General features: G+C 47.2%; 2 protein-coding genes across 2 annotated transcripts in view; one reads left to right on the forward strand and one right to left on the reverse strand.

Moving 5' to 3' along the window:
• LOC119954333 (sorting nexin-11-like) overlaps nt 1–27,806 on the forward strand; it is a 129,257-nt gene that overhangs the window by 77,494 nt on the left and 23,957 nt on the right. The gene's annotated exons all lie outside the window — the stretch shown is intronic.
• LOC119954332 overlaps nt 1–27,806 on the reverse strand; it is a 46,421-nt gene that overhangs the window by 14,518 nt on the left and 4,097 nt on the right. Inside the window, exons 2-4 of the mRNA XM_038779471.1 lie at nt 19,296–19,759; nt 3,306–3,476; nt 1,127–1,333 (exon numbers count right to left, since the gene is read on the reverse strand). Of these exons, the coding sequence (XP_038635399.1) occupies nt 1,127–1,333; nt 3,306–3,476; nt 19,296–19,752 (835 nt within the window). The 5' untranslated portion in view covers nt 19,753–19,759. The remainder of the gene's footprint in view (nt 1–1,126; nt 1,334–3,305; nt 3,477–19,295; nt 19,760–27,806) is intronic.

A 27,806-nucleotide genomic window follows, 5' to 3' on the forward strand; every position in this document is an offset into this window, starting at 1 on the left:
TAAACACTCCTGAGTACCTATTTTTCTCCATTTAAAAGGCCGGTGTACTGATCGCACAGCCCAGTTGGGAAATTTATCTCTTTGTGTCTTGCACAATGTCTGATGATGGAGTGACTGAGGAAGAGACGGGTGTCAGTGATGTTGCATAAAATGTATCCACTGTATTTACAGGAGATGGAAGGAGTGCTGCAAATAAGAGGCATTTATTGGAATTAGAAGCAAATTAAATTTGTTTATTGTCTGCTGCTGTTCCTCCACCTTGTCCCTTGCTGCAAAAATCAAAATAGTGAGGTCCACAGAACAAAATTCAATTTACTAAAGCCTAATGCAGATATTGGAGGGGCTGGGGGTTTTAGTATTTTGCTTGCTCTGGGTATATGTTAGCAATCACTTGTGGAATCAAAAGTAAAGGTTGATTATTTAATCATGGTGTGAGTGTCCTGCTGCACGTACGCTCGCTCAACCGCCCTCTCTTCTCTCACACACACACGTTCATACTTCCACTCATTCAGTCATTCTCACTATTGCATATTCTTGCTCATTCTAGGAACATAGGAACAGGAGGAGGCCATTCAGCCCCTAGAGCCTGTGCCACCATTCAATGAGACCATGGCTGGTCTGTGACCTAACTCAACATACCTCCCGTTGCCCATATTCCTTAATACCTTACTTAACAAAAAATTACCGATCTCAGATTTAAAATTAACAACTCACAAACTAATTGGGCTAACTGACGTGGGGGGGGGGGGGGGGGGGGCAGGATGGTGCAGTGGTTAGCACTGCTGCCTCGCGGCACTGACGACCCGGGTTCGATCCCAGCCCCAGGTCACTGTCCGTGTGGAGTTTGCACATTCTCCCCGTGTCTGCGTGGGTTTCACCCCCACAACCCAAAGATGGGCAGGTTAGAGGGATTGGCCACGTCAAATTGCTCCTTAATTGGGAAAAAACAAATTGGGTACACTAAATTTGTAAAAATAAATAAATAAATATTAATAAAATTGGGCTAAGTGGTCTCTTTCTGCCCCGTAAATTCCAGACAATTTCTTTATTATCAGCAAAGGAGACGATGACAGCTCAGTCTTGTGCTCTAGCTGCTTTCAGCAATCTTTCCTTCAGCAGCACTCACCTGTATAAAACTGGCAGTTGTGGCCTGGTTGTTGCATGGAGGCCTCCTCTTGCTTAATTCGTTTGGGTTTATGCTGAGCGACTACATCTTGCTGGACCAAGGGGTGTGCTGCAGGCAACTCGTCAGAGGAGCTGTCAGTAGACCCAACCCCCATTGCCTGCCATGGCCCACACTGACCATTGGGCACTGGTGGAAACACAGTAGCTCCTGGAACGAGAAAGGGTCTGTTAGCAGTCGTACTGTAAGGTGCAACAGGATTTAAATCTGCCCACTGGTAGATCAGTGGTCAAACCACAGCCAAATAAAGCAGAAGGTAAACGGAGGGAGGTTCCTCTTGGCCCCAGACAATCACGAATCACCAAAATAATTTGAGCCAGGCCTTTCAGGGTTGATGTCAGGAGGCACTGTTTCACACAAAGTGTTGTGAAAATCTGGAACCCACTCTTCCGAAAAGCTGTGGAGGCTGGGGCTCAACTGAAAATCTCCAAACAGAATTAAAGGTTGCAGAAGCAAGGTGTACAGATAGAGTTAAGATAAAGATAAACCATATTCCAATTGAATGGCGAAATAGCTTAGAAGGGCTGCATGGCCTTTTCCTCTTCCTGTGTTCCTACCCATTGTGAACAGTATGTGTACAGGCCTATCAAATATGCAACACTGAGGGCAGCACGGTGGCGCAGTGGTTAGCACTGCTGCCTCACGGTGCCAAGGTCCCAGGTTCGATCTCGGCTCTGGGTCACTGTCCGTGTGGAGTTTGCACATTCTCCCCGTGTTTGCGTGGGTTTCGCCCCCACAACCCAAAGATGTGCAGGCTAAGTGGATTGGCCACGCTAAATTGCCCCTTAATTGGAAAAATGAATTGGGCACTCTAAATTAACAAAACATATACAACACTGAAGCAGGCCATTCGGCCAAGCAATTTGTGTTGGAATTTATGCTATGCTCGAACATGCTCCAATCCACATAACTCTCCATTCCCGGTTACCTAGTCTCAGCCAGGGCAACAACTGGGCTGCTATAGGAGGCCTCAAGAATCCCTGGGCTAGATTTGGGAATGGGTCTTGAGGGGCTGAAAAGACTCTTGTTATTAAAAATTATACCTGCTGGAAAATCCCTTTGCTGTGAGATTTCCCCAGGTAGGAATAGGAAAGCTCTTTCCCCTGGCTGTTCCTCATTGTAAAGCCAGTGAGGGGAGGCATCACAAATGTTCAACACTCAACAGGAGTCATTGAGACGCACTAAAGCCAAGTAGCTCACAACTCACTACAGAGTGAATTTGGGATTTCCATGGACCGTTTAGCTCTGTTCAATATAGAACGAGATTGAATATAAGATCCCCCTGTGCTGTTATGCCTCAGTGCCATGTTGAGCATTCACCCACATATCCGTTAGTATTCCAACTCCCTCTTTTTCTGTAACATGCCGAATTTCTCTTTCATGCAAACATTATTTTATGTTACTGCAATTAAATGCACACTTATCCCAACAATAACGGGCTGGATTTTCCGCACCCAATTCCGAAATCGCGTTCTTCGCCGGGGCAGAGAGTCCAGCTTCACGCATGGAATTGGTACCGGTGCCGGTTCCGTGATTCACCACCCCTGAAAAGCGGTGCACTGGGGGAGTACACCGCGCCACGTATCCATCACCTGCGGCCATTGCTTGAGGCTCGCCCCACTATTCTCCGCCCCCGACCGCCTGAAGCCCCAACGGCTAATTTCTAATGTGGTCCCACCGTGACTCAGTCCGCGGCCGCCACAGTCAGGGGAGGGCAGATCGGAGGGCAGGGGGGGCCTCATTCGGGACTGGGCTTTTATTGTGCGGGCGGTCTGGGTCAGGCGAGTGGCCGATCGGGGGCACTATTTCCGCAGTCCAGGTCCGCAGTGGAGCACGGCGTGGCCTCTGACCTGGAAATGCGAGGGGCTATATCTAGAGCTGCCTCCTGGGCCCCTGCTAGGCTTTGAATCTGTGGCCTATTGACGCCAGTTTTTATGGCGTAAAAGACCACAGTTTTCACGCCGGTGTGGGGGTCATAGTCCCTGAAATGGAGAATCCAGTCCGACAGCTACTGAGTTAACAATTTTCATTTTGAAACTTTAAAGACTTATCATTTTGGTGCTGGGTGTTGTCGTGGGTTGGAGTGATCCACCCAACCTTGTTTGGGTGCAATAAGACTCACCTGTATAAAACTGTGGGTCATGCTCCTCCTGCTCAGCTCCCTCTGCAGACTGGTCATGGGAATCTTCCTCTGCTTCATCCAGTGGTTGTATTGCTGTTCCCTCTACGTAGTAATCTGGGACAAACTGCCCACCTTGCAGGTAGAGTAATGGAGGCACAGAGGCAGGGAAACCTGAAACGGCCAGTACATATACACCGTAATATTTGTGTTTTCACTTCCCATTCCAAATAGTTCTCCAGTCTGATAGCGATGACTTGTGCTGAAAACAGCTCTCTGTGTGCAATTTGGTAACTCAATGGGAATTTTCTATGGTTTTGTAAATCTATTGCAAATCTTCAAACAAGTGCAGCTTCTGAACTGTGTGCAAACCTGACAGTGTTAACCAATTTGAGCCCATCAGCCTAAAAGACTAAAAGAAACAAACTCATGGACAAATGAAAAGGGGCTGCTCCTGATATGGGCACTGCCCAAACAAAACGAAGAGCAACGGAAACTTGTCAAACATCAATCAGAGTGCAGTTAAGGGGGTCAGTAAAGTACTTCAAACCCTGCGGTGCCCATTGGGCATGGAAGGCCTTGATGGTGCCTGTGGACAGCGCATGCTCCCTCTCCAGGGACCAGGGAGTTTGATGAATGGAGGAGAATAAAGTGTTAATCTTTTTCTTGAAAAATCTAGTTGTCTATAATTAGCAGTAACTGAAAAGTACTTTGTAAGTTGAGTCAGTTTCTTTTTTCCAGCTTTGGGTGGGATAAACACTGCTGAGAGAGCTGAGTAGTTAATTAGCTAAATCGTTGAGCTGGCTGTTCCAGCTCTTGTTCAGTTCACTATAAATTCAGAGGTTTTTAGTGGAGCCTTGCAAATAAGTGCAGCTTGGCAACTGAGTACATAGCTGGGAGTTTGGGGGAGTTTGATGACAAAGTGCATCTTTCCTTTGATTTTTCTAACTTTTTCCACCCTACAGGAATTGGCCCTTCCTCTACTACATGGGAAGGAGTTAGCTGTTTAGCGAGTATGTGGAAGTGCTTAATTAGAACCCTGCTGATGTAACCTGCGCGAGTGTCTGAAAACCCTGAAGGATAACTTTTTAAAAATAAATTTAGAGTACCCAATTATTTTTTTCCAATTAAGGAGAAATTTAGCATGGCCAAAACACCTACCCTACACATCTTTGGGTTGTGGGGGTGAACCCACGCAGACACGGGGAGAATGTGCAAACTCCTCACGGACAGTGACCCAGGGCCGGGATTTGAACCCGGGTCCTCAGTGCCATCGGCAGCAGTGCTAACCATTGCCCCACCGTGCCGCCCCTCCTGAAGGATAACTTGAACACTTGGTTAATAGTGGTGCATTTTTGTTTGAAATAATATGAGGAACCATGTACAACCAGTCCAGTCGTTGTGTCGACAATTAATAAAGGATATTTATTAAAGTAAAAGAAAAAAAACACATGACAAAAGATTAATATACACTATGACAGCTAAGTATATGAATAACTAAATAACTGTTTTATCTGAAATATGTCCACGTTTCCTGAACTCATATGAGACACCCCTTTTCCCAAGCAACATCCAATTTTAGTAACTCTATAGGTCAAATCCAGTCAATAGTTACCACACAATACTGCTTAGGTAACCAAGTCTGGAATAATGTCTCTGCCTGGTTCAGCAAAGGCACAAACTGTGTATTTTAGAGGAGAATGTCTGCAATCTGCCTTGGCTTTAAATGTTAGATGGACCAGACTTCAATGGCTTGGATCACCGGTGGAACTGGCTATTGGTTGAAGAACTAACCTGCTTCCCCAATGAGGGTGCTATACTGATTGGACTCTTTGATATTTCCCTCTGTGGATTCTGCTGTTAACCACGCTCAAATTCCTTGCCTTTAGAAGTTATCATTTGTATAGCCCAACTGATGGCTGGTTAACGATATTTCTGATATGGTCATTCGCACCTCAATGTCTCGTGACTCCTGCCAATCTTGTTACTGGACAAGGATCCATAGAATGTTGGTCGTATCGACCTATTTCATCGTTAAACATTGACGCAGAGATCTTAGTTGCAAAGATGTCCTAGTGCATGAATCGCAAAAGGCTGATCTTCGGGTACAGCAAATAATTAGGAAAGTGATAAAACGTTATCACTTATTGTGAGGGGAATTGAATACAAAAATAGGAAAGTTATGCTTCAGTTATGTTTAAGGCATTGGGAGACTTCCAGTGTCGCATGTAGGGGGCGTAGCGCGCATGTGGAGGCTCTCTATTACAAATCACTTATTTTTAACGCAACGTACAGTTGGATCAACTTAAAAACCTAATAACTTAGGGGCAGCAGGGTAGCATGGTGGTTAGCATAAATGCTTCACAGCTCCAGGGTCCCAGGTTCGATTCCCGGCTGGGTCACTGTCTGTGCGGAGTCTGCACGTCCTCCCCCTGTGTGCGTGGGTTTCCTCCGGTTGCTCCGGTTTCCTCCCACAGTCCAAAGATGTGCGGGTTAGGTGGATTGGCCATGATAAATTGCCCGTAGTGTCCTAATAAAAGTAAGGTTAAGGGGGGGTTGTTGGGTTACGGGTATAGGGTGGATACGTGGGTTTGAGTAGGGTGATCATGGCTTGGCACAACATTGAGGGCCGAAGGGCCTGTTCTGTGCTGTACTGTTCTATGTTCTAACTCTGGATAAGAAGACATGTACCTTGTAATGATGCCCAGGAATGCAAAAAGCGGGAAGGATTCAGGGTGTTACCAGTCTTCAGACTCCAAGGCATCGCAGGACACGATGCAAAGTAAGATGGCGGGGCAAACTCTCCTTCTGCCCTACCAACCACAACGCTGACGGCTGACGACATCGGCCGCATAATGGCGATGGAATTAGAAAAACAGCGCCAAAGTCAGGCGATAGACTTTTGTAAATCAGTTGACAAAGTTCTGGCGCATGTCAATTTAAAGCTGGAGAAAATGAGCAAAACCGTTGAAGCACATGGTGCCACGTTGAAATGCATTGAAACGGCCCTTCCGCACCTTTGGGGTGGCCTTATGCCGGCGTGGTTCACGCCACTCCTCGCGCTGGGTCCCCCTGCCCCCCCCAGGTAGGGGAGAATCCCGCCCCTGAATCGTTTGATCTGTATGTTTCAGTTAAAATATGGTGAAGCTTACAAACTTGCATTTAAAGAATACAAGCAGAGCCTAATGAGAGATGTGTGGTCAGGAATAACCTGTTGTAATTTTCAGCAATGGAAAAAATATCATGGGCTAGATTCTCCGTTTCTGAGGCTAGGTGCTGGTGCGAACAGGGAATCCACGGGAGGTTCATGACAGGAATGTTGGCGCGAACCCCTCACCGATTCTGGTACCGAGGAGGGGCGAGCGTCAACGCCATGTGAAACCCCCGTGGATTGTGCCAAAAACGGCCGGGGAATGGACGGGTCCCGGGCCGCCAATGCGCAGGGCTGATGACCTGCACCGGTCATACCGTAAAACATTCCAACGGCAGCCCGCCCCCTGGCCAACCCCTTCATCCCCACGGCCCCAGCGGAAGCCCCCGGCCAGAAGCACGGATCCCGGACGGGTGTGGCGGCGCTGGACACTGTCCGCAGCCGGCATGCCGGATTCCCAACCGCTGGGACCACACGTGGCCCACGCCATTGGGAACTCGGCCCATTGGGAGCGGAGCATCACGGGTGGGCCGGCCAATTACCCACCAACGGCACGTGGCGCACGTCATGGTGATGCTGGTTTGGAGGGGGTGGAGCATGACGCGCATGGCGTCAAACCGGCGTCGGCCCAGATTCTGGCGTCGGAATTCATTCTCACGATTTTGACGCCGGGCTACGGAGAATCCAGCCCATGTGTTAACTTCCCTCCCATCTAGCCTAATTACTTCACAAAGTACAGTATACAGCTGAGCGGTGTGGATCCAGTGCGGCCCTGGTTCAAAATGTTCAGAATGGGCTCATTTTGGGCAGGACATTTGCTGGAAGGGATAACACCGGCAGGTCCTAGCTCCTGATTGGTTCATGCACTTTCACATGTTGCTCTGTAATGTGGGGGATAGAATTGGGCTCAACTATGATAACCCCTGTTCCAACAACAACCCCACTTGCCCCATCGCTGGCTCCTGATTCCAGTTAACATGTTATGTTGCTGTTCCTTTGGAATGATTGCTCACATAGATAATGGCAATCACCACATTTTCTGTAAATCACCTTGCTTATCACCACAACAACATCTTGCATTTTTTTAATGATTTGTTCATCGGATGTGGGCGTCGCTGGCTGGGCCGGCATTTATTGCCCATCCCTGAGGGCATTTAAGATTCAACCACACTGCTGTGGGTCTGGAGTCACGTGTAGGTCAGACCAGGTAAGGACGGCAGATTTCCTTCCCTAAAGGACATTAGTGAACCAGGTGGGTTTTTATGACAATCGACAATAGGTTTCATGGTCACCATTAAACTTTTAATTCCAGATTTCATTGAATTCAAATTTCACCATACTCCGTGGTGGGATTCGAAGCTTGGTCCCCAGAGCATTTCCCTGGGTCTCTGGATTACTCGTCCAGTGACAATACCACCATACCACTGGATCTTTACTGTAGTAAAATAATGCAAGGCACTTGACAGGAACTTTAAACATAATTTGACAGCAAGACACATATAGAAATATTTGGGACGGCCAAAAGCTTGCTTTTAATAAGAGACTTTAAAGGAGAGGAGAGATGGAGAAATTTAAGGAGGGATTTCTAAAATTTAGGACCCTGGCAGCTGAGGCGTGGGTGAACAAAGAAAATGAGACCCTGCATAAACCAAAATTGGAGGAGCGCAGAGGTCTCGGGAAGGCTGTGGGTTGGGATTGACAGAGATAGCAAGGGATGAAATCAAGGAGAGATTTGAAAATAAGGATAAGAATTTTAAAATCAAGACTGACAATCTGGGAGTCCGTATAGGTCGGCAAACACAGGGGTAAGGGATGACCTTGACTTGGTGCAAGTTAGGATACAGTCAGCAGAGTTTCAAATAGAATGAACTCAAGGGTGCAAGGTGGGAAGTCAACAAGAAAGCATTTGAATATGGAGGCTGAATGTAACTAAGACATTGATGGGGATTAATAATTCAAGCAGTCAAATCAGACTACGAGCCAAAACACTAAAGGTGAAATTTTAACAGGCTTCCTTTAAAAACGGAGTCTTGTCATTGTTAAAGCCCAAGGTATTATTCTTCCCTCTACTCCGCCCCCTCAGCATTCAGTCATGATTTGTGCGCCTGCCTTTACTGCACAGCCTGGCTGATTATTCCAGCCATTTATCAGTCCCAATCCTTCTGCAATCTTGCCTAAATTTATTTTTCCCTAGTTACAAATTTGACCTTTGCTTCTATCATCCTGCCGTATTGTAAAGCGATATTTAGGATTTCCCTTATCTAAGCCATTTAATACTTCAATGTTTCCCCTCAACCATCCTCTCTTTTGACTATGGCGACCGAGCTTTTTGTTCAAATCTTTCTTCATAACTCTTTACATCTGCAGTCGTTCGTGTTTCTCTGTATTTTCAGGACATTATTTTATAGGGCGAAGAATAAATCAAACAGTAACAGTGAACAATGTTTGGAACAGAAGCACAGAAAGGCTACTTGGCCAACCGCCTTTTCAGAATACTTTGGTGATTATTTTAAGGGGGACTTCACCCCTGCCACCTTAACTGTGTTGGCTGTGATGCTTCTGTGGTCAAATTTCCTGCTGACATTCATTGTTGAAGCTCTCACTGTTCATTTGGCTGAATGAAGTAGGTAGGGGATGTTTCAAATTGAATCCAGTGAGGAGTCTGGAGAGAATAAAAGGTTTACCAGACAAAATGGCACATAAAATATGTTTGGAGTGCTGTTATCAACAGTGATGGAACGGAGAAATCGCGGGAGTTCTACGATGCAGAAATTGGTGCCAACCCTTCATCAATTCTTTATACCGGTGAGGGGCTAGCAGTGGCCGGTTCACTGGCCGCGCATGTGCACAGTGACAGCCTGCAACGGTTGTATCGTACAACATGGCGTGGCCATGTGCGGACCTGGCCCGCCATCCGCGACCCCACAGGCCACCCTCCCCCCCCCCCCCCCGCCACCCACCAGTTCCCCCAGCCCTCGCGGAAGCCGCCCCAGCCAACGGCACAGATCCCGGGCGAGCGTGGCTGCGCTGGACACAGTCCACAGCCGCAACGCCGGGATCCCGACCGCTGAGACCACACGTGACCCGTGCAGTCGGGAACTCAGCCCATCGGGGGCAGAGAATCGCGGGAGGGCCTGCCGATGATTCCCCAATGTCGTTGCAACGGTGCACGACACGATTATGCCATTTCGGAGAGGACGGAGCATAGCTGACTGGCATCAAATAGGCAGCAGCCCCGATTTGGGCGTCAGAGTGGAATCTCCGCCCGATCGGGGATTACGATATCGACGTCGGGCAACGGAGAATCCCGCCCTCTGTCTCTAGGAATTGGACAAGGACAAGATTGGCTTTGTGTAATACATGAGTAAATAGTTTCCCCAAACACTCACATATGATCCAGATTCTGTCAGGAAGAATGGCTGGTTGGGCAGCTGACAGAGGGCAGCTGTTACCTGTGGAATTGTGGCCGAGCATGATTCATCATTTTCTACAGAAGGAGGGGGGGGGGGAAATATTAGCACGGCCGGATGATTATTAATCCCCAGACTTCTGAAGTATTGTATTCAATTTTAGGAAGGATTTCAAGGCCCTGAAGAGGGGTGCAGAAGAAATTCATTAGCATCAGGCCTGAAGGATTGGAAATACAGGAATTGTTCTTTTTTTAAATAATCTTTATTGTCACAAGTAGGCTTACATTAACACTGCAACGAAGTTACTGTGAAAATCCCCTAGTCGCCACATTCCGGCGCCTGTTCGGGTACACAGAGGGACAATTCAGAATGTCCAGATTTCCGAACAGCACGTCTTTCGGGACTTGCGGGAGGAAACCTGAGCACCCGGAGGAAACCCACGCACACATGGGGAGAACATGCAGACTCCGCACAGACAGGAATCCCCAAGCCGGGAATCAAACCTAGGACCCTGGCGCTGTGAAGCAACAGTGATAACCACTGTGCTACCGTGCCGCGGTGATTTGATAGAGGTGTTCAAAATCATGTATGGATTTATTGAGCAAATGAGGAGAAATACAACGGCAGAAAGGTCAAAAGCTGGAGAACTCAATTTAAGCGATTGGCAAAAGAACCAGAGGCAACATGAGGAAACATTGTTTTATGCAGCAGGTTGTTATGAAAATGCCATGGAAACAGATTCAGTAATAACTTTCAAAAGGGAATTTAGTTATTATTTGAAAGGAAAAAAATATACAGGGTAACGGCAAAAGAGCAGTATGAAGGACTAATTAGACAGCTCTGTCAAAGAGCCAAAACAGGCACCATGGGCCAACTGCCCACCTTCTCTGCTGTTTCATTCTCTGATTCTATCTTATATAAAACGTGTTGTGCTGCGAGGGTTAAGCACATTATTGTTCTCCTGCTCCAGCCTGTGAATATAATTTTAATTCTCAACTATTTCACTGATGTTCGTGCAGTTTAGTAAATCGCAGTCACAATGCCACCCTCTTATTGAGAGGACAAACGTGGAATTTAATTTTATTATTCCCAAAACATGAGAACCTACAAGGATTAAAACATTATATTGAGGGAGAGGAGACAGTGGGTGGTCTGAGTGGAGACGATTGAATGAAGCTCTTGTGCTGGCTTGATCATATTACCGATTTCTAATCGCTCAGGCATTCTCAGTTACCCAACATCAAGAACAGAGCAGCTCTGCTCGGCACAAGAGAAATGCCACGAAAGATTCTAGTCTTTTGCAAAGAAAGGCGATGGAAAGCGGTACAATTCCCGGTACTATTGAATTGTGATAAGATCATTGGTGGTGTGCAGCAATTTAACATTGAATTCTCATTGTGGTTGCACTCCAATGTACCAACCACTGCCTCATCCCCTGATAAGATCAACTTCCATTTCACTGATGTTCGGTGTGACCTTAAACAGGACTTGATTGTATCTGTTAAGAATGTGGGGGGTTTTTCTTTATCGGCCTTGGGACTACTGAAGTAAAAAACAACAGGGTGTGATTTTTAATATAGATAATTTGTACAAAAATCCTCTTTTGTTTGCCTACGTTGGCGGCATCATTAACCTTACGAGTACCGCATTGCTTTGGGCATGTTATGTGTTCGAAGTTGGAACAAGCTGCGAGTGTCAAATGCACTGCCCTGGATTCTACCACGGGCACAGCTCTCACCCTCACTTTCCCCCCACTCTCCCAAACAACACCAACTTGCCCCTTTATTATTCAAAGTTGCTAATGAGTGATTATCAAACAAAATTCGACACATGCCACATAAGGAGATACTAGGACGGGCGGCCAAACGCTTTGCAAAGAGATCGTTTTTAAGGAAGTTCTCAGAGAAGAAGAGAGAAGTTGAGAGGTTTTGGGAGGGAATTGCAAAGTTTGGAGCCCATGCATCTGAAAACAAGGCACAGGTGCCAATGGCAGAGATCCAAATTAGAGAAGTACAGGAGGGCAGAATTGGAGGACTGTGCATTAAAGGTGCCATATAAAAGCAAGTTATTGTTCTCTTCCTTAATGTGCGGCATCTCGTGAATTAAAATCTTCTGAAAATACTGATTTTCCAAAACCAAAATTGCTTTCATAACATAGCCACAGTCTTTGGAGGATTCAAATTTGCAGAATAATTGGAGACATTTGTATGCCTTGATGTGAAATTGCTGATTTTGTAACCTCATAAAACATTTATAGAGACTGAACTTAACGTTATGAATCCTGTGTTGGTTTTTAAATCAAAAACTGTCAAATTTCATGATCAGTCACACTTAGTTCAGTATTCAGTTTATTTGGTGAAATCATGAACTGGAATGCTGCAGTGTTATTACTATGTTGTAAAATATTTATTTCAATATTTTAAAAGCACTGTTTGCAGTTTATGACTCCATACTGTTGGAAGGAGCTTTACAGGGTTCGCAAAGATTCACAGAATGTATAAATACAAAGAAAGACTTGAGAAATTGAGCTTTCTTCATTAGGACGTGTCAAATGATGCACGAGTACCGAGATGCGGTATGCGTACGGTTAATGATGCCACCATCAAGCTGCCTGTCTGTGCCAAGGACCTAGCTTTGATTCTGACCTCAGGTGGCTGTGTGGAGTTTGCACACACTCCCCGTGTCTGCATGGGGTTCCTCCGGGTGCTCTAGTTTCCTCCACAGTCCAAAGGTGTGCAGACTAGGTGGATTGGCTGTGGTAAATTGTCCCTTAGTGTCCAACGTTGGGTGGGGTTACGGGGAATGGGGCGGGGGATTGGGCCTGGCTGGGGTGTTGTTTCGGAGGGTCGGTGCAGACTCAATGGGCCGGGTGGCCTCCTTCTGCACTGTAGGAATTCCATGAAATTATCTGATAGAAATGTTTAAAATAATGAAGAAACAGGACAGAGGAGATCTGGCCAGTGGACACGGGGCATTGAATGAAGGGCCGCTGATGGAAGATGACACGTTAGATTTAAAACAGAGAAGAGGGAAAATCTCTTAGCACAGAAAATTAAGAGTTTGTGGAATTCACATAGAGACGGAGTGGTTGAGGCACGGTATGGCAACATGCAAGGTTGGATGAAGGAGAAGAGGATGAAAGGATATGGGGACAGGGTGGACAGATGTTATTGGGACTGTTTGTAAGAGTGGAGGGTAAACAACACGGTCTGGATGAGATGAATGGACTGCATCCATGTTTGGACAACACTTGTTTGTACTTTTATGTACTTTCACCAACAGAATGGAACTTTGGGGAATTTAACACTCTTGACTTAGTTAATTCCTCTCATTTTAATTTTGGTGGCTTGTGCCCCATAGCTACTTTCCATTTCTCAAAGTTTCTTAATTTAAGATTTGATATTGCTTGATAAATTTGCTGTGATCATTAATTTCATGGAATTGGGGGTAGGGGTAGAGTTGTTGTTAACCAGGAAGACAAATGATGATAACACTGAAGATTGGAACATAGAACAGGAGAAAGTTATTCAGCCTTTCCATCCTGATCTGTCATGACCCTTAAAATCCCTACCCTACATAAATCTGTCAGTATAATCTTTGACATTCATTTGAAAGATGACACCTCCAACAGTGCAGCTCTCCTTCGATTTTGGGAATAGCAACCTTAATTTTGTGCTCAAGTCCATGACTCAGAGACTACCCATAGATACAAAAATATTTTGCAAATGTGCTGAAATGTTTAAATAAACTGCATCATTTATCATTACATTACATTGATCCTGATGTGCAGTACTTAAACACAGACAGATGTGCAGTACTTAAACACAGACAGATGTGCAGTACTTAAACACATACAGTGCTGTTGAACCATGCCTGGACTCCCTGTGAGTCAATAGATACAAACTGAATGCCATAACCATTGAAACATGTTAACAGAAAGCGGTAGAGATCGCAGTCTTCCAGAGAGAATCCTGTATCTTTTCCTTGAGGTGTGAAAATCAGCCAGGCTGTATCATAGGTTTTATTAGCGTGCAATCACTGGCTTCATCTCTTTTGTGCGTAAAGTAAGTAAAGTCGCCATAGTCCCAGGTGGCCCTTTGAAAGGGAGAGCTGACCTAATCTGAGGATCTCCACACCTCAGGCAGAGGGCAAGGTTGAGAAGGCGGGGCCTTCATGAATAACGTCTGCCGGTACGGGGAATTGAACCTGCGCTGTAGGCCTTGCTCCGCATCACAAACCAGTCGCCCAGCCAACTGAGCTAAACTAAGGTTTTTTTAAAAATAAATTGAGAGTAATTCTTTTTTTTCCCAATTAAGGGGCGATTTAGTGTGGCCAATCCACCTTCTCGGCACATCTTTGGGTTGTGGGGGTGAGACCGACATAAACAAGGGGAGAATGTGCAAACTCCACACGGACAGTGACATGGGGCCGGGGTCCTCAGCGGCTTGAGGTAAACTGAGGTTCAAAGAAGGAATTGCAGAGGATAGAGTCCAGGCATCTAAAGGCATGGCCAACAATGGTGGGGTGAGGGAATCAAGAATGAGCAAGAGGCCAGGGTTGGAGTAATGCAGACATCTCTGAGGTTTGATGGGCTGGAGAGGTTGTAAAGGTGAAGAGATGAGGTTACTCAGGGAGTTAAATACAAGAATGAAATTGACCAGACCATTCACCCATACTGGCTTTGGAGGAATAATTAGCCTCCGCAGTGTTGTTTTTTAATTTAGAGTACCCAATTATTGCTTTTCCAATTTTAGGGGCACTTTAGCGTGGCCAATCCACGTAACCTGCACATCTTTTGGGGTGAAACCCCACACAGACACAGGGGGCGGGATTCTCCCAACAGGAGTCTAAGTGCCGAAGCCGGAGTAAAAACCGGAGTGTTTTACTCCAGATTCGGCGCCCGTTCCCAGACCCCTATTCTCCGTCCTCCATGGGGCTAGCAGGGGCGTCGTGAGATTTCTGGGGGTGGGGCCTTGGCTTGGCGTCAGAGACCCGGTGCCGCGTAAAAGACACGGCGCCTTGGGTCCCACGCATGCGCAGTTGGGCCGCCGCCAACTAGTGCATGCTCAGTGGCGCCAGTGCCAACCGACGCATGCGCGGTAACCTCGCGGAGTGCTCTGGCCCCTCACCAACGTGGCGCCGGGGTTCTGGGGCCGGTCGCACAAGGAAGTAGGCCCGAGGCGGGAGAGGCCGGCCCGCTGATCGGTGAGCCCCGATCGCTGGCCAGACCCCATCGGAGGCCCTCCAGGGAACGTCCCGGGCAGCATGACGCGATTCACGCGGTGCCCGGCGATTCTCCCACACGGCGGGGGAGGGGGGGCGGGGGGGGGGGGCAGAATCCCGCCCAGGGAGAATATGCAAACTCTACACGGACAGTGACCAAGGGCCGGGTTTCGAATCCGGGTCCTCAGCACCGCAGTCCTAGTGTTAAGATTAGGTTGTAATGCATCCCCAAATCTGATTATTGTTTTAAAAGGGAAATAATCCTTATTTATACGGTACCGTTTCACAACCTCAGGATGTCTCGACGTGTTTTAGAGCCGGTGAAGTACTTTTGAGTTGTAGCCAGTGTTGCAAAGTACAAATCACAGCTGAAAATTTGCATGTTTGTTGAGCGGGATTTATACATCATCCTGCCGCGTGTCTTTCAGTAGTGGAGGCAGCCCGCCAGCGGGAGCTACTGGGGGATTTCCTGGTGACAGCACCTCTCGTCGCCGGGAAACCAGTGCGCCGCGTGGGATAGCCGGTAAATCCTGCCGATTGCCTTTTGCTCTTTGTGTCGTAAAAAGATGTTTTTCTGTATCTGGTTAGCTGTAGATATGACTGCCTTGTCCATTTTCAAGGTTTTATTTCAGCACAGAGACATCCTTAAAGGTTGCTCTCTATAACTAGGTATACACTTGCAATCTTTTGACTTCCAGTTGCAGAGTATCTAATTCAATGTCAGCCATAAATATGACATTGGGATCACGGCTCATTTTTAATAACTCAAAAGACTTGGTTCTATTTCTTTTATTCTTTGTTTGTGAGAAAGCCTGAATGCGCTACAAAAATGTGGGATTATTTTTTGCTCTAAGTAAAAGGCGGTTTTCATTAAAAAGGAACAAACGCTTTAGTTGGCAATTCACTGACAAAGGCAAATGTAAGCCTGAATTGGGTTGACTTGTGTAGCACATTTAAACTCATTCAGTCAGTCCCTGATGTGTACTCCAAAAAGAAATGGACCCGGTGAATATTTCTCATAAAAATCCCTAAGTAAATTTTTATCTACTGTTAAGAACTTAAGAAGTAGAGCGCAAATAAATCATACAACCAGCTCTTAGAGCCGGCCAGCCATTCAATAAATCCATGGCTGATCTTCTACCTCAACTCCACTTTCCTGCCTTATTGCCATATGCCTGAATGTCCTTGGTCTCCAAAGATCCATTGATCTCAGTCTTGAATATACTCATTGACTGAGCTCCACAGCTCTCTGGGTGGAGAATTACAAAGATTCACGATGCTTTGAGTGAAGAGATTTCTCCGCTCTAAGTGGTAAACCTCTTTTCCTGACCGTTAGTTCTTGACTCATCAACCAGGGGAAACAGCCTTTCAGCATTTATACATTTCAGTTAGATAATCTGTCATTTCTCCTAAACGCCAGAGAACATAAACATTCTACTCAATCTCTCATCCTGCGGCGACCTTCCCATCCCAGGATTCTCAGCTGTTTTCCTCTGGAATGTGTGCAGTTTGTAGGGTGCTAATGTTCCTACCTCTAACCTAGAGGAGAAACATAACCATGATTGTTGTCTTGTGACACACCCCCCACACTGCAGGAATAATGTATATAGCACGGGGAGAACGTGCAGACTCCGCACAAACAGTGACCCAAGCTGGGAATCGAACCTGGGACCTTGGCGCTATGAAGCAACTGTGCCAACCACTGTGCTACCATGCTGCCCTTTGATATTTCAGTGTCAATCGCACATATCAAATAAAGGTGTAAGTGATCATTATCATTCGGCAAGCGTTATTGATAATTGTACTGGTCTGCCCGATCGGATTGGTAGGGTTTACCGTGTGGGAAGTACCCTCCGTCCATTCTCTCCCTATAAAAATGTTATGCTTCAAAGTGGCTGAGCTGCCAACTGAACTGATCATGTAAGTAAGCTGTACAGAGCCAGCAACATTCAAACTTTCATCCCTAGTTTGGATGAGTTAGCTGGGTTGACAGGACAATGCAATTCCCCTTCTGGAAGGAAGGGGAAAGTTAGCTGGGGAGTGCTAGCTGGGGAGTGCCACTACTGATCACTCGTTGGCAACCCACCGGTGACATGTATGTGGGTGGCAGGGTTGGATTCGGCGGTGCAGCCCTATGTGAGAGAATAGCTGGCTGATGTTGACCACCCACACTCACTGATGGTGAATAGCTGGCTGATGTTCACCACCCACACTCACTGATGATGAAGAATGGGCAGTTGGGTGAGATGCCAGCACACCTGAAAACCTGTCTCAGCAAAGTTAACACATTCACAAAGGCAGGTAAAAATTGGAAGAGAAAGAAATTGCTGCTGAAGCATATCTCTGGCCTCCAACGCAGCGAGTGTTTGAAACTGCAAATAAACCCTGTGCAAGATGATGTAGACATAATGCAATCTTGTAATACTGTACAATAATTGTATAGTGCAGAGAGTCAGTGTCGGGATCTGTGGACAAGAACAAGGGCTGGGAATTTGTTAGGCCGATGGGGGTGTCACCCACTGATAGGAGAACCGGTGGAACCCATCAGTTCTGTCAGGGAGGCCTAACGGAATCAAGTGCCCTTCATGCAGCAGATTGGCTGCCATCAGGCTTTCCCTGTGAAGTCCACCGATCTCCCGCCCCCCCCCCCCGAGAGCTGTTGGCCTATCAGGGGTCTGCAGATCTTCATGCCGTCAATGCCTGAGCGAGCAGTGGCAGCTGGCGGAACTGCACACACTCGAGGCCTGGGATAGTGGATAGATCCCAAACCACAGGTGAATAAAAGCATGATGCAGGTTTTGGGGTGAGAGCTGTGAGTTGGGATTGGGAGAAGGGGAGCGGGGGGGGGGTCGGGGTCAGGGTCAGAGGCAAGACCAGGAGGGGGGAGGATTGGCTTCCAGCAGCCACCTCTCTGTCTGATACTGGCCAGCTCAATCAGAGGCAGATTACCTGATAACAGGGATAACCCCTTCTCCTCAGGGAGGCCGCTGGCAAACCCGACAGGTTTTTCTGGGCAGCCTTCCAAGGGTGCAGGAGACCTGTGCAACCCGCATTTAATCAATGAATGGGTATCAAACAGCTCATTAATGAGACACGTTAAAACATCCCATCAGGGCAACACGTTGGCACTATAGACCTGGGTTTGATCTCGGCTCTGGGTCACTGTCCGGCGTGAAATAGACATGGTCCATCCCGGCGGGACCTGGCTTGGAGGGCGGCTAGCGGAATCCTCGGAAGGGCACAGGAGCATCCGGCCCTGAGTGGGGGGGGGGGGGGGGGGGGAGTCCCCACGGTGGCCTGGCCCAAGTTTGGGGCCCACCGATCTGCGGGTGGGCCTGTGCCATGGGGGTAGTCTTTGCCTTCGCGCTGGCCTTTGTAAGGCTCTGCCATCGGCAGTGCAGAGAAGAAACCCCATGCGCATGCGCAGGAAACACGCTGGTGGTCCTGCGTCTGTGCAGGAAACACGCCGGCAGTTCTGTGCATGCGCCAGAACACGCCGGCAGTCCTTCAGCGCCGGTTGGCGGGCCCCAATCCCTCCAGCCGGCCTAGCCCCTGGAAGTGCGGTGGATTCCGCAACTTCCGGGCAGCCCGACGCCGGAGTGGTTTGCGCCGCTCTCAGCGACGGTACGGGCTGCCCCTGCAGGAGAATCCCGCCCCATATATCTCAGATAGTCACCAGTAAATACATTAGCGAATTTAAGAGAAACTCCTTTTCTCAGAGAGTAGTGAGTTTGTAGAACTTGGTACAATATGGAGTGGTGGAATAAAATTGCAGATTTATTGAAGTTGAAGTTAAATAAACACATGTTGGAGGAATAGATGGGATGAAGGGAACTGTATTAATGAAAAAGTGGAGGTTCCTAAATGTACTAAACACATTGCTGTATCATGTGGCTGCAGAAAGGAATCGGAGGTTAGATTTTGCAGTTCCATCGCAATGTAGTAAACCAAACCCACCTGCCTTCGTTTCGACTTCTTGCCCTACAAATTTGTAATCTGATATTTAGAGGTGAACATGAAAACATGATATCCTATCGAGCAGTGACTCAGGTTAACATGACCTAAAAGCTGTGCAGCGAACCAGAGTTTTCCACCTTGGTCATTGTTATTGATCCATGTGCGAGGAAAGAGCAATGTGAAGGTGTGTGAATGGAGTAGTGACAACCTTTCACAAACATTGGGGGTGATCAGCAAAATTAAATATCGTACCAGTCCACTGGTCGCCTGTCCCTCTGAATTCGCTCTTATCCTTCGGCGCGCGCTTGTAGGCCAGGTTGTTGCGGTTTTTCCAACGGCACAGCCACCCGTTGGTGGGCTTGAACTCGATCCCCATTTCCTCGGCAAGGGCCTTGGCTTTGGCCATCAGCACCGGCCCCGAAATCGGGCCTTTCTCCTTGCTGGCGGTCCAGAACCAGCTGAGCAAGGCATCGTCGATGGTCTGGTTCTTCCCCTCGCGCTTTCGCTTGCGCTCCAGGTTTCCCCCACGCAGCCACTCCTCCAGAATCTCCTCTTTCTTCTTGACGATTTTGGAGATGGCAGAGGCGGTCAGCCCATATTCCCGGGCAATCTCCTTCTGTTTGAAGGAGGGGTCATTCAGCTTCAAGATGATCTGGACTTTCTGAGCCAGCGTGATGGCGGTCCTTTTGATTTTGATCGGGTTCTCCATTCCACCTCTGCAACAGCACAGGAAACAGCAGAGTACAATAGGGTGTTTATACAAAGAGAGTCTCTAAACTCCTAACCATAATCCACTTTTTTTTTTAAATGCCTGACAGGCAGCGCAGTTGTATACTGGATCTTTTTTGTTGTGTGAGGAAGGAGTCAGGCAGCATTTACAGCACAGGCATTATGGAAGCTAACAGGCTCCAATGTGGCTGCTCACAGAATGTGGAGAAGGAATGAGCTCCTCAGCCTTTGCTGCACAGACCAGGAACAAAGAGGTCTGTGAAACGTGAAGTTGATGCTGAGCAGGCTTTAGGGATGTGCTTTGTGATGTAAAATAAGTGATCTCATCTGAAATTCGACACCACAACCCAGCCCTGATAAGATCATCTGCAATTTGCTGATGTGCACTTATGATCCTCGGCAGACATTGATCTTATCCGACACCAGCAGCACATTAGGGAAACAGATTGTGGTTTCGCCTCAAAAAAATAAAAAGAGAGAGGGGATAAACACACACTTAAGTTGATCCTATGCAGCAGCTTATCTTCACCAGGCTCTCAGTGTATTAGCAGTCAGGGAACAGGAGGAATATATTAAATAGGCCTTAACTATAAGAGTACCGAATGAAATATTAATTAAAAACAAAGAATTAAAAAGGCAACTATATTAATGACTCAACTGAATATTGAAAAGTAAATAAATTATAATAAGGAATAGCGTTTCAAAATGTGAAACACAGAGAGGGGGCGGCGCACACAGAAAACCGGGAAACAAACACACACACTGTAGTAAACAAAGAGATATGCGCACAGGAAAGAGACACAGAAACATAAATATAGACGGACACAGAAAGAGAAGAGAAAGATAATTACATACAGACTCAGAAACAGGTATAGAGAAAACAGAGACATGCATAGAAACACAGACACGAGAGAGAGAGAGAGAGAGAGAGAGACAAAGCCAGTGAAAGGCACAAGTGTACAGAAACAGACAGAGGCGCCAAAGAAGTTCAAGAGAAGTACACTGAGGGGGAGATTTGTATGTCGTTGAGTTTCCGCAAAGTGAGAAAAAAAAGCCCCCAAAAAGTTTCAATCACGGATGGTTAATATAAATAAACTGGACTGCCTTAAAACAGTTAATCCTGAACAGGATGTGGTTTTAGCCCTTCAAACACAGGTTTCCACTGCAGCTGCGTATGAAAAAACAGGTTTTACAGCACACCTTCGTTTAAAGTGTAACAAAAGAGGTAAAGGTTGTGGAGACATTTCAGTTGGCGATATTCATTCAACAGAGTAATAACTAAAGAATCATATACAAGAAGTTTGTTGAATGTATACACCCAGCAACAGGCCATTCAGTCCAAATGGTCGATGTTAGATTTACTGTAATCCTTAACACTGCAATCAGCAGCCTTGCTGACGGTATATAAGAAACAGGAGCTCGAGCAGGCCCTAAGGCTCCTTAAACCTGTTCCATCAATCAGCGCGATCGAAGCTAAAAGCTAATTGCCGCGGATGATGCAACCTGAACTAAAAACAGAAAATGCTGGAAAATCTCAGCAGGTCTGGCAGCATCTGTGGAGAGAGAACGGAGCTAACATTGTGAGTCTAGATGACGCTTTGTCAGGGCCCTAGGCTGATGTGATCTTTGCCCACTGCCATTTTCCTGCTTGTTTGATGCTGATGCATATGGTGGTATGCTTCAGCAAGACGTAGGTTCAACCCACGCTCCTTGTCCCAGGTTCGATTCCCGGCTTGGATCACTGCGAGTCTGCACTTTCTCCCCCTGTCTGCGTGGGTTTCCTCCGGGTGCTCCGGTTTCCACCCACAGTCCAAAGATGTGCAGGTTAGATGGATTGGCCATGATAAATTGCCCTTCGTGTCCAAAACGGTTAGGTGGGTTACGGGGATAAGGTGGAGGCATGGGCTTAAGTAGGGTGCTCTTTCCAGACTCAGTGGGCCAAATGGCCGCCTTCTGCACTGTAAATTCTATGATAAGGTGAACACCCTTTTCAAAAAAACGTTTCTCTCGTCCAATTTTCTCTCTCGTACAATTACATTAAATGTGCAGCACAGAAAGAGGTCATTTTACTCCAACTGGTCCATACTACCCCTCCACATGAGCCTCCTCCTACCCTACCTCACCTCACCCTATCAGTGTGTCCTTCAATTACTTTTTCATTTGTGTGTATCACCTTCTTCCAATGTGTATTTATGTTGTTTGCCTCAACCACCTACTGTGGTTGCCAGTTCCACATTCTAACCATGTCCTACTTAAAGATGCCAGTCCTGAATTCCTTATAGGATTTATCACTGATGATGGCCTCTAATTTTGGACTCCTCCATAAGTGGAAACATCTTCTCTGTCCTCTCGAAGGCTCTGGGCCCCACCTCTCCATTCCACAGATGACAGAAACTCATCAGTACTTTGCCCCAGTAGCAGCTGTTTATGCACGAATCCAGAGTGTGAGGCAGAGACACAACAGTCAAGCCCAATCCTGTCTGCCTGACACAAGCATGCTTTCGATATCAGGACCACACTCAGTAAAATGGTTTCCGATAAATTAAGCAAGAGTATTGCTTCAAAGTAAGCAAGGGGAATAGGACAAAGATGGCATCAATACAGCTTTTGAGAAATGTTACAAATAATCATCTTTGCTGAGTTGGAGGCAGATGCATTAGCAACGTTCCAGATACAGCTTGAAGGGAATATAGGCCAACTAGGGTGCTAGGAAAGAAAGTAAATTTTTTAAAATAAATGTAGAGTACCCAATTAGTTTTTTCTAATTAAGGGGCAATTTAGCGTGGCCAATCCATCTACCCTGCACATCTTTGGGTTGTGGGGGCGAAACCCACGCAAACACGGGGAGAATGTGCAAACTCCACACGGACAGTGACCCAGAGCCAGGATCGAACCTGGGACCTCGGCGCCATGAGGCCGCAGTGCTAACCCACTGTGCCACCGTGCTGCCCTAAGAAAGAAAGTAACTTGAATTTCTATCACTCCCCATCCTCAGGATGACAGAATGTACTTTACAGCCAATTACTGTTGTATGGCGTCACATGCCTGTTTCCACATAGCAAGGGCCCACAAACACCAATGTGATAACATTGAGGTAACCTGTTTTAGTGATTGTGGTCGAAGGATAAATGAGGGAGGAACTTTGACACGTTTTTGCCCCCTTCACTCGGCTGCTCCCCTGCTCTATTTTGAAATGTGACGCAATTTTTTTTTTGTCTGATTTCTTTTTACCTGATTGCACTCCGCTCCACTGTGTACAAATAAAGTTGAAAGATGGCCTTAAACAGACCAAACACTGTTTCCGTCTTTAACTTTGCTCCGGTTTTTGTGAAGCCTGGCTGATTTTCCTTGTTTCTCTCTCCCTCTTTCCCTCCCCAGTTCAGACATACTGAGGCTCACTCTCCTACCCCAATTCCCACCCCAGCAGAAAAACAAGTCCAGGAGAAAAGGGCAAAAATTGCAGGTCTATGGGGCAAGTGTGGGAGTGATGAGACTAACTGAGTTGTTCCTCCTATGAGTGCCAGCACTGGCAGCGTGGGCCGAATGGCCTCCTTCTGTACTGAAACAATTCAATGATTCTATTGTATAATTCTAGAAGTAAATAACATCTGCTAGAGGTATTTTGTTTAAATCTACATATAGGTTTATGCTGAGGAGGAGTTATGAAGGCAGTGCCACTTTTAGTTACCATGGTGGTGGGGGGAGGGGGGGGGGGGGGGGATACCATCAACATAGGACCTGTGGGACTCCTACAACTATCCAAAACTAAAAGACGATCACGCAAAAGTATTCACCAATAAAACAAATGCTTAATCACATCTGACGTTCTAACCATTTTCTCCCTTTACATTATTATTATTATAGAATGGTCACCACTGTACAATATATAGTATTTTTTAAGAAAGATTAAAATATGTTAAGTCAATTCCATTTGACCATTGAGTGGAGTTTTCAACTCAATCTGTAAGCAGATTCCAGCTTTTGAAAAGCTGTAAAGTCCTTTAGGTCTAAATATCATTGTTGCAAGATTAGGTTAAGGCTTCTTTAAGATGAAAGTACAGTTCTTACTGGGATAACTTATCAGTTACACCACACAAAATTGATATTCTGTCTCTTGTTAGTCAACTGGAATCAAAAGCGATGACTAAGCAAGACGTAGAAAATGTTAAGGAGGCAAAAAAGCACTACTTAACCAGGCTTTGTGGCTGCTAGACAATATAGTTTGACTTTTAAAGCGCACTCTGATTTAGCCACAAATAACCATTACTCTACCTTTGGGTTATCAGCAGATGAAAGGAAGACTTGTATTTCTGTAGCACCGTTCACAACTACACGACATCTCAAAGCCAGTAAGGTACTTTTTGACGGGTAATTACTGTCTTAATGTAGGAAGCACAGCAATCACCAAGTTCCCAAAAACCCCTATGAGTTAATGACCAGTTAATCTGTTTTAGTGATGTTGGGTGAGGGACAAATATTGACCAGGGCACTGGGGAAAAGTCCCCTGCTCTATTTAAAATAGGATGGGATATTTTAACAACTACCCGAGAGAGTGGGTGGGGTCTTTGGTTCTGAAAGACAACACCCCTGACAGTGCAGCACTGCCCCAGACACATTTTTCACATTACGGTCCAAGACATAGCAGAGTGATCTGATTGCACTATGCTCCACTGTTTATGTGTACAAGTAGAGGTAGCCTCCATGCGCAGAGAACACAGTGCGCCTGTGGCACGATTGACTGACCAATTGGGCATTGCACTTGGACTTGATTCAGTCCTTCAGAGGATGGTCAGTTATGCAGTTGGAAGGTGGTCAACTGTATCGCACCTTTGGTTGGAGGTTTTCTGAGAATGGAGATAGAGGGCTGGATTCTCCGGTCGGCGACGCCAAAATTGGGTTCGGTGATTGGCTGGAGAATCCAAGTTTTCGACCAAATCAGGTTTCACAATGCTCCGCCCCCTCCAAAGCGGCATACTCTAAGAGTACGCCGCGCCACGTATCGACGGCCTCAGGACATTGCCTGAGCCCCCCCCCCCCCCCCCCCCCCCCCCCCCCCCCCCGATGCTCCACCCCCGATCAGCCGAGTTCCTGATGGCCTGGGTCTCTCCTGGTCTCACCCATCGGGAACCGGACATGGCAGCTGCGGACTCAGTCCAGCGCCGCCACAGTCGAGGGAAGGCCTATCCTCGGGCAGGGGGGGACATTAGTCGGGGCTGGGGGTGCTCCGGTTTCCTCCCACAAGTCCCGAAAGACGTGCTGTTAGGTGAATTGGACATTCTGAATTCTCCCTCCGTGTACCCGAACAGGCTTCGGAATGTGGCGACTAGGGGCTTTTCACAGTAACTTCATTGCAGTGTTAACGTAAGCCTACTTGTGACAATAAAGGTTATTATTATTATAAGTACCGTTAAATACGGGCTGCGATGTCGCCAATGCAGCCATCGAGAAACATTCCGCCAATCGCACCCAGAATGACACTTTGAAATATTTCTGTTAAATCGCGCCCGGGGTTTCCCGTTGCGTGCACCCCTCAGCACCGGGAAACCTGCAGCGGGAGTGCACTGACACTGAGACTAGAAGCTTCCAACAGCAACTCCTCTCCTGAGGTGAACTGAAAAGCATTTGAAAACAGAATATTAAATGCACCTGATCTGAATCCTCTCTCTCCGCTCTACTCTGTTAATCCTCCTTTGTGTCATGACCTGCTAATTTCTGGGCTCACTCAGTAACTGGAATTGTTTCAAGTTTGTAATCCATAGTAAATGCACTTACAGCTCGTTTGAATTCTGTTACCTCTGTGATTTTGTGTCCTAATTGTTGTTGTAAACAGCAATATGTTCTTTAACCTAAACTAGCCAGAGGAAATGGAGGTTGGTCGACAGGATAGAAGGTATTTACTCTGAGATAAAGCCTACTTAAACAGCCCATTTGCTTATGGCTCATGTTGCACAGGTCTGATGAAGGGCAAATTATTTTGCGGTGTAATTACATTTTGTTAAAGCTGTGAACTTAGATATTTATATTTGTTCTATGGTTCAGATTCAGCTCTTGCTAACACGAGAGCACCTTGAAGCTGGGAACATTGCAAAAACGTCAGTGGGCATAAAACGAGGGGCGAAATTCTCCGCCCCCCACGACGGGTGGGAGAATAGAGGGAGGGCCTTCCCGACTTTTTTGACGCCCTCCCGCTATTCTCCCCCCCCCCCGCCGAAATCCCGACACGAATCGCTGCCGCCGTTTTTTTACGGCCGGCAGCGATTCTCAGCTGTTAGAAGGGCCGAAGTCCCAGCCCTTTACGACCTTTTTACGAACGGCAAACACACCTGGTCCTGCCGTTCGTAAAAACGTCGTGACAAACTCGCAAAAAATAACCATGGCACCGATTGGCACGGCAGTACCACGGCCGTGCCAAGGGTGCCATGGGCCCGCGATCGGTGCCCACCGATCGCGGGCAGCGGGCCCGATGCCCGCGCACTATTTGTCCTTCCGCCGCCCCGCAGTATCAATACGCGGGGCGGCTGAGGGGCAACCCGGCCCGCGCATGCGCGGGTTTCGCGCAAAAACGCGATGACGTCACCCGCGCATGCGCGGGTGGAGTCTTCCCACCTGCGCATGCGCGGCTGACGTCATATGACGCGTCAGCCGGCGGTAACTCCGGCAAGCGGGCTTAACGATTTTCGTTAAGCCCGACTTGTCGGAGCCTCCGACGTCGGGCTGCTAGCCCCGACGGGGGACCAGAATCGGTCCCCCGTCGGGAAGGGGCGCGCTGCCGTAAAACCCGCCCGGGTTTTACGGCAGTTTTACGATTTCTCCCGTTTTGGGAGAATCTCGCCCGAGGAATTTGAACCAGGGATTCACAAGGTTGAGAGTTCTTTGGGCTGAATACGGATCCATTAAACAACAACTTGCAGTTATATAGTTATTTAAACGGCCCAAGAGCTACACAAGAGCGTAATCAGACAGAATCAAAAATGTATATCGAGCCGCATAGATAGACATAGAAGCAGAGAAAATAGGAGAAGGAGTGGGCAATTCAATAAGCTCCACCTCAATGCCAGACTCCAGCCCTTGACACTTTTCGAGTCTAGAAATCTATCTATTTCCTTCTTAAATATATTCAGTGACTTTGACTCCATAGCATTCTGTGGTTGAGAATTCCACAGGTTCACCACTCTAGGTAAAGAAATGTCTCCTCATCTCAGTCCTAAATAGCGGACCCCGTAACCTGTGACTGTGACCCCTGTTATAGACCCCCCCCCCCCCCCAGAGGACTCAACGCCCCTGCAGCCAGTCCTTACAGCCCTGTCCGAATTTTGAATGTTTCAATGAGATCCCCTCTCATTCTTCTACATTCCAGTGAACACAAGCGCAGTCAACCCAATCTTTCTTCGTACGACAAACCTGCCATCCCAGGAATCAAACTGGTGAACCTTCGCTGCACTTTCTCGATGGCAAGTATAACCTTTCTTTGATAAGGTGACCAAAACTGCACACAATATTCCATGTGTGCTTTCACCAAGGCCCTGTACAGTCGCGGTAAGGTATCCTTCCTCTTGTACTCAACTCTTCTTGTAGTGAAAGCCAACATACCATTTACATTTCTAACTGTTTGCTGCACCCTCATGCTTGCTCTCAGTGACTGCTGTACTGGGACACCCAGGTCCCTTTGTATGTCAACATTTCCCAATTTATCAATATTTAAATAATACTGTGCCATTCTATTTCTCCATCCAAAGTGGATAACTTCACATTTATCCACATTATACTGTATCTGTCACGTATTTGCCCACTCACTCAACTTGTCTAAATCACCTTGAAGCCTTCTAACATCCTCCTTGCCACTCACAATCCCATCCTCCTCGCCACTCACACCGCTATCCTCCTCGCAACTCACACTCCCATTCTCCTCGCCACTCACACCCCCATCCTCCTCGCCCCTCACGCCCCCATCCTCCTCGCCACTCACACTCCCATCCTCCTCGTCACTCACACTCCCATCCTCCTCGCCACTCACACTCCCATCCTCCTCGTCAC

The sequence above is a fragment of the Scyliorhinus canicula genome, chromosome 19, assembly GCF_902713615.1.
Source record: "Scyliorhinus canicula chromosome 19, sScyCan1.1, whole genome shotgun sequence".
Classification (NCBI taxonomy): Eukaryota; Metazoa; Chordata; class Chondrichthyes; order Carcharhiniformes; family Scyliorhinidae; genus Scyliorhinus; species Scyliorhinus canicula.